The following is a 6,330-nucleotide window of genomic DNA, read 5'->3' as shown; positions in this document are numbered from 1 at the left end:
CACTCCTAATTATAATGTAGAACATTAAATGTGAGAGCCTTCTTTCTTAAAAAGTAATAACAAAAACAGGCAAACAAAAAAATTTTAAAGCTAAAATGAAAACCGTAGCACACTAGTGCACAGTGTGAAAGGGGCCACTCAGAACTATTGAGAGATTCACCTACCTACTGTGTGAACTATATCCTAGCCTTTTTTTCCTGGATTTAAGTCTTAAGCAAATTTCTCTTAATATTTTTTTATTTTGATCTATTAAAACTAAAACTGTTCTTATTGAAATTAAAAAATGCATTTAAAAATACCTATTTAATGACTGCAGTAAGCTATATAACCCCAGCTTGGTGCTTCTTTATAGTATGTTCATTTTTTTTTCTTTTTTTGGAGAGGTTTTCACTATAGGGCGTGTGTGCTCGCCAGACAGACAGAGAGAGACATAGAGACAGAAAGCGAGAAATCAACCCCTAGGGAGGATGGTCACGTTGCAATCCCTTTTCCTCCATTCTCCTCTCGGGATCTTGGGCACACACGCACATGCGCCTGGAGTGAGTTTTAAGCCACCGGGTCCGGGATGCGAACTGCGGTTGACTATGTGGGAGTCCAGTGACATAGCCATTACGCTAACTGCTGGTTCCCATAGTATATTCATTCTACTCACTGAGGATTATGCCTAAAATTAGATATGTGTTCATAGATATGTATATATCACCTGTGCTTGCTATTGAAAGTATCTAGATTAATTAAAATCTTTAGTGAATCAATAAACAGTGTGTGTGTATGGGGAGGGAGGCATGGAAAAGCAACTGCAGATACCGGAGACAGTGTGGGAGGAGGGTGAGAAATGGCAAAGGGTGAGAGGTATGGAATGAAAGGGAGGGGGTAAAAGAAACAAAATACATAAGAAACAAGAAATGGAAAATTATTTGTTGATGATAACATGTAGGATAATATCCTTGATTGGGCCAATATACAGTGTATTCTAGATGGAAAATATCATGTTGTTTATTGTAATGATGTACATTGAATGAATGTAAATGAATACATTTAAAATAAAAAAATTAAAATTCTCTAAGAATTGACATTGCTTGTAGATAATCCCGAGTAAATAATAAAAAGCACCAGAACAAGGAAAGTAATGAAAGAATTTGGATGCCTTAGCATCTCCTCTTAATTAGGGTACAATGTAGTTATTTTATTTTTTTAACCTCAAATTTAGCCCACAACTTTATAAAATGTAGTAACAGCTCTGTTTTATTTACTGTTGCTACACCTCACAGCTCTCCTTTAGTAATAAGGATAATCAAGAGAAAAATACATATGTTAAAATTACAGATAAGGCATTTCACACTAGAGTAATTACAAAGCATTTTGTATTGATGTTGAGCAGACACTTCAAGGTTGTGGTCTGCTTTTTCTGCTCTTGACATTAACTCATTAATTGTTTCTCTTTCTAGGCACTTCTCTTCTTGCCTAAGACTATGGATCAGGGGAATTATTCTAAGGTGACTGAGTTTATGTTATTGGGACTCTCTAGTTCCTGGGAGCTGCAGTATTTCTTCTTCATGTTTTTTAACTTCTTATACATCGCCATTGTCCTGGGCAATCTCCTCATTGTTCTTACGGTGGTATTTGAACCTACTCTGCATACACCCATGTACATTATGCTCACTAACCTTTCTGTTCTTGATGTTTGTCTGGCCACTTATGCAACCCCCAAGATGATCCATGATTTCCTTCATGAAGCCAAGATCATCTCCTTTGAGGGCTGCATGGCCCAGATATTCTTGCTCCACGTCTTTGCTGGTGGCGAGATGGTGCTCCTTGTAGCCATGGCATATGACAGATATGTAGCCATATGCAAACCTTTGCATTATACATCCATCATGAACTCATGCAAATGTACAAGCCTGGTGGTGGGCTCTTGGGTCATTGGCGTTATACACTCCTTGAGCCAGTTAGCTTTCACCATCAACTTGCCCTTTTGTGGGCCAAACATAGTGGACAGTTATTATTGTGACCTCACTTTGGTCATCAAACTTGCCTGTACAGATACGTATACCCCTGAAGTGTTGATGCTTTTGGACAGTGGTCTTATGGGGATGACTTCATTCTTGCTCTTGCTGATCTCCTACACAGTCATTCTGGTCACTGTGCGACGTCATTCCTCAGCAGGCATGGCCAAGGCCCGCAGCACCCTGACTGCCCACATCACGGTGGTGACCCTCTTCTTTGGACCCTGTATCTTCATCTATGCCTGGCCTTTCAGCAGCTTACCAGTGGATAAAGTATTTTCTGTGTTCTCTACTGTTTTTACGCCTATACTGAACCCCATTATCTACACATTGAGGAACAAAGAGGTAAAATCAGCTATGCATAAACTGAAGACCCAGTATATAAACTACAGGCTTCCTTCCCAACTCTCACTCGCAAGAATAAATTTGTTGAACTGAGTAGACAGGAGGAAACTTGAGAAGACATAGATTAGCTTTGTGCATGTGTATGTGTGACTACCACTGTTTTTGAAAAATATTTGTTTAAAATGATAAATACAATGCATGTTCTTTGTTAAGAAACCTTTACATACATATATGGTTATATGTTCTCTAATCATACTTGTATTTGCTATAGTTTTATAGTTTGTGAAAGTATTGCACCATTTAAATTGTGTTAAAAATTTTCATAAAAAGTTAGATGCATATTCATATTGGCTGTAAGAAAAATGTTTTCTTTACAGTTCATAATATTCCAGGGAATCTATATGACTGAGTTCCATCACTAAATATAAAAATAATAATCTTTTTTTACATATTTTACATGAACAGCTTGTGCTTTCTATTAAAAAGATCATAGACTAATTTAACATATAAAAATAATTTTTCAAAATTGTGAAGCCACACGTTTTTATATCCACCCGTGTTTTATCTTTTCCTCCTTATATATTACACTTAATAGACTTCATGTATCACATTTTTTTGGCAGCTTTATAAAACCATTTGATATTAGTTAGGTATCATTTAATTTTTCATCATTTTGTCTCCAAAATGGTTTGGTCATTAAAATATAATAGTTTAAATCCAGAAAGACTATATAACAGAACACAAGAAGTTTTAGACATTTGGGTCCAGAAGATGACATGATATTTAAGGTGCTGGACTCCCACATGGCCAACTGTAGTTCAAGTCCTGGACATAGTGGCTTGCTTTCTCACTTTCCCTCTTTCTCTCTGGTGAGCACATGTGCTTTATAGCAAATTTTTAAAAAAGTAATAATAATAATAAGTATAATTAAATAAAAAATGTTTTAAAGGAAGCTTTAGTTATTTGGCAATGAAGTCACATAAAAACAGATGACTCTGTCATCCATGTTCATTACTAGACTGCAATATGGTGTCTGTGTACTTGTTTAAAGGGCAATAGACAATAAGGTAGTTATTTCAGCAGTTAACATTAGGATACTTAGGGAACAGCAAATGGTGTAATGCTTATGTTGCTGGAATCCCACATAGTTGACTGTGGTTCGAGATCCAGCCCTGGGGCTTAAAATTCATGCCGGACACATGTGAATGCATGCGATAAATGCTGAGAGGAGAATGGGGGAGAAGGGATTATAGCAGGGTCATCTTTCCTGGGAGGCTGATTTCTTACTTTCTGTCTCTTTGTCTCTCTCTGTCTCTCTGGCAAGTGCACATGCCCGATTGCAAAAATCTCTTTCTCAAAAAAAAATTACATTTAAACTATGATGTTGGTCACAGTATTTTGGAACCTCACCTTTTTTTTTTTGGAGAGGTTTTCGCTATAGGGCGCATGCGCTCACCAGACAGGCAGAGAGAGACATAGAGAGAGAAAATGAGAAATCACCCCCCAGGAGGGATGGTCACGCTGCAATCCCTTCTCCTCCATTCTCCTCTCGGGATCTTGGGCACACACGCACACGCGCCCGACGTGAGTTTTAAGCCACCGGGACTGGGACGTGAACCACGGTCGACTATGTGGGAGTCCAGAGACACAGCCATTACGCTAAGTGCTGGTTCCGAGGAACCTCACCTTTCAAGTCAAGTATAATCTATATTGTTAATAAAAAGAGTGCAGCTAGACGAGGTAGAAGAGAGAATGCAGCCTACTTTCCTTCCTTTCCACTAGCAGGCCAGGAAGCACCGTCCTTCACTGGGTGATGGGTCAGTATGCCTCTGCTGCTGCCACCTCCAGAACATGCACACTAGCATTTACTTAAAGGCTTTTCTTGTACCGTTTCCCACTACCATGAAATGGAGTGCTTTATCCCCCAAGCAGAACATTTACTGAGGCATCGTTGAGAATGAGTGCAGAGGATTCTGAGAGACGGTTAGTGGTGGTGGTGGGAGGGTGTTGGAGAGAAAGTCAAAAGACAAATTTTGAGTTCATACATTTTATTTATTTATTTATTTTATTCTAGGCACCTACATCATACTCTTTGCTTTTTTTTTTTTTTTTTGAGAGGTTTTCGCTATAGGGCGTGTGCGCTCGCCAGAAAGACACAGAAAGGCAGAGAGACAGAAAGCGAGAAATCACCCCCCAGGGGGGATGGCCACACCACAATCCCTTCTCCTCCATTCTCCTCTCGGGATCTTGGGCACACACACACACGCGCCCGGCTTGAGTTTAAGCCACTGGGTCCGGGACTCGAACTGCGGCCAAATATGTGGGAATCCAGCGACATAGCCATTACGCTAACTGCTGATCCCATCTTTGCTTTTGATATCCTCCGTTCCATGGAATTCTCTTCCTTTTAACTGTTGGCATGGTTTATCTCTTCACTTTTGTCTTAAAGAAATCTCGGTAGACTCCTCTGAAAGCTTCATTTCAAACAACATTTTCAACAATATTTATCCCTCTTTTTGCTTTATATTTTGCTTTTTAACACTTATTAGAATATACTATGCTACATAATATATTTATTTATTTTTAATTGTCTCCTTCTTCCAATGGTCAATTAAAGTTTCATTGGAGGCAGCGGTTTTCTTTGATTCATTGCTTCATCTATTAAACTTGAAAATTCCATGTGTATTGTAGGTATATGATAAATACTGCTGAGTGAAAAGGCTTTTACTACTAGTTTAATATGAAAAGAAGAAAAGGAAAAAAAGCCACAGTGAAACTAAAAGCCACTCTTTTCTTATCTGTTTATTTATTTCCCTAGTCCAAAAAATAATCCAAATAGAAATGTTTTCCCAAGCAGTAATATATAAGCAGGTACCAATGATTACCTTAGAGATCTACAAGATATTCCTACTGTAGGGGATACCCTTTTTCTGATTCTGCTCCTGGCTGAATACAACCGTCTACTATGGTAGAAAAGGTGGGATTTACTGGCCAGGAGACATAGTTTTAAGCCTCAAAAGTTCTCCATAGTTTAACTACCTTGAATTTCATTTCTTTTTTAAATTTTTTCTTTTCTTTTTTTATAAACTTATTTATTTTACATACATTTACTGCACATCATGATAGCATACAAAATGTGATTTTTCCATTGAGAACACGCTGTATATTGGCTTAATCAAAAATATTACTGTACATGTTGTCGTCGAATAATTTTCCATTTCTTCTTTCTTATTTTTTTCTTTTCCCTTTGATTCCCTACTTCTCACTCTGCCATTTCCCACCCTTCCTCCCACACTGTCTCTGACATCTAGAGTTGCTTTCCATGCCTTCCCCAACACATACACACATTTTATTGATACACAAAATATCTTTTTTTTTCTTTTTTTTTGAGAAGTTTTTGCTATAGGGCACGTGTGCTAGCCAGACAGACAGAGAGAGACAGAGAGACAGAAAGCGAGAAATCACCCCCTGGGGGGATGGCTACACCACAATCCCTTCTCCTCCATTCTCTCGGGATCTTGGGCATGCACGCACATGTGCCCAGCGTGAGTTTTAAGCCACCGGGTCCGGGACGCAAACCACGGTTGACTACGTGGGAGTCCAGTGATATAGCCATTACACCAACTGCTGGTCCTTATACACAAAATATCTTAATTAATCTAAATATTTTCAATAGCAAGTTCAGCTGAAATATACATATCTGTGAACACATGTCTGACTTCAGGCATAAAACTCAGTGAGTAGAATAAACATACAATAATGCAGCACTTAGCTGGGGCTATATAGTTTACTGCAGTCATTAAATAGTTATTTTATATATATATATTTAATTTCAAGAAAAGCAGTTGTAGCTTTAATAATTCAAAATAAAAAAAAGTTAAGAGAAATGTGGTTAAGACTTAAAGTCAGGAAAAATATTAGGATTCCATTGAAATAGTAGGTTGATGAACCTATAAACAGCTCAAGACAAAAATCTTTA

General features: G+C 38.0%; 1 protein-coding gene across 1 annotated transcript; it reads left to right on the top strand.

The window, feature by feature from the left end:
- The first annotated feature begins 1,466 nt into the window (after positions 1 to 1,466).
- Positions 1,467 to 2,444, top strand: LOC102500282 (olfactory receptor 4K15). The gene has a single exon (XM_006165013.1). It carries the CDS (start codon positions 1,473 to 1,475, stop codon positions 2,442 to 2,444), a length of 972 nt encoding a protein of 323 aa, XP_006165075.1. The 5' UTR covers positions 1,467 to 1,472.
- Positions 2,445 to 6,330: the final 3,886 nt, after the last annotated feature.

The sequence above is a fragment of the Tupaia chinensis genome, unplaced genomic scaffold, assembly GCF_000334495.1.
Source record: "Tupaia chinensis unplaced genomic scaffold, TupChi_1.0 Scaffold143788_1, whole genome shotgun sequence".
NCBI classification, from domain to species: Eukaryota; Metazoa; Chordata; class Mammalia; order Scandentia; family Tupaiidae; genus Tupaia; species Tupaia belangeri.
This window is presented reverse-complemented; position numbering and strand designations above follow the sequence as displayed.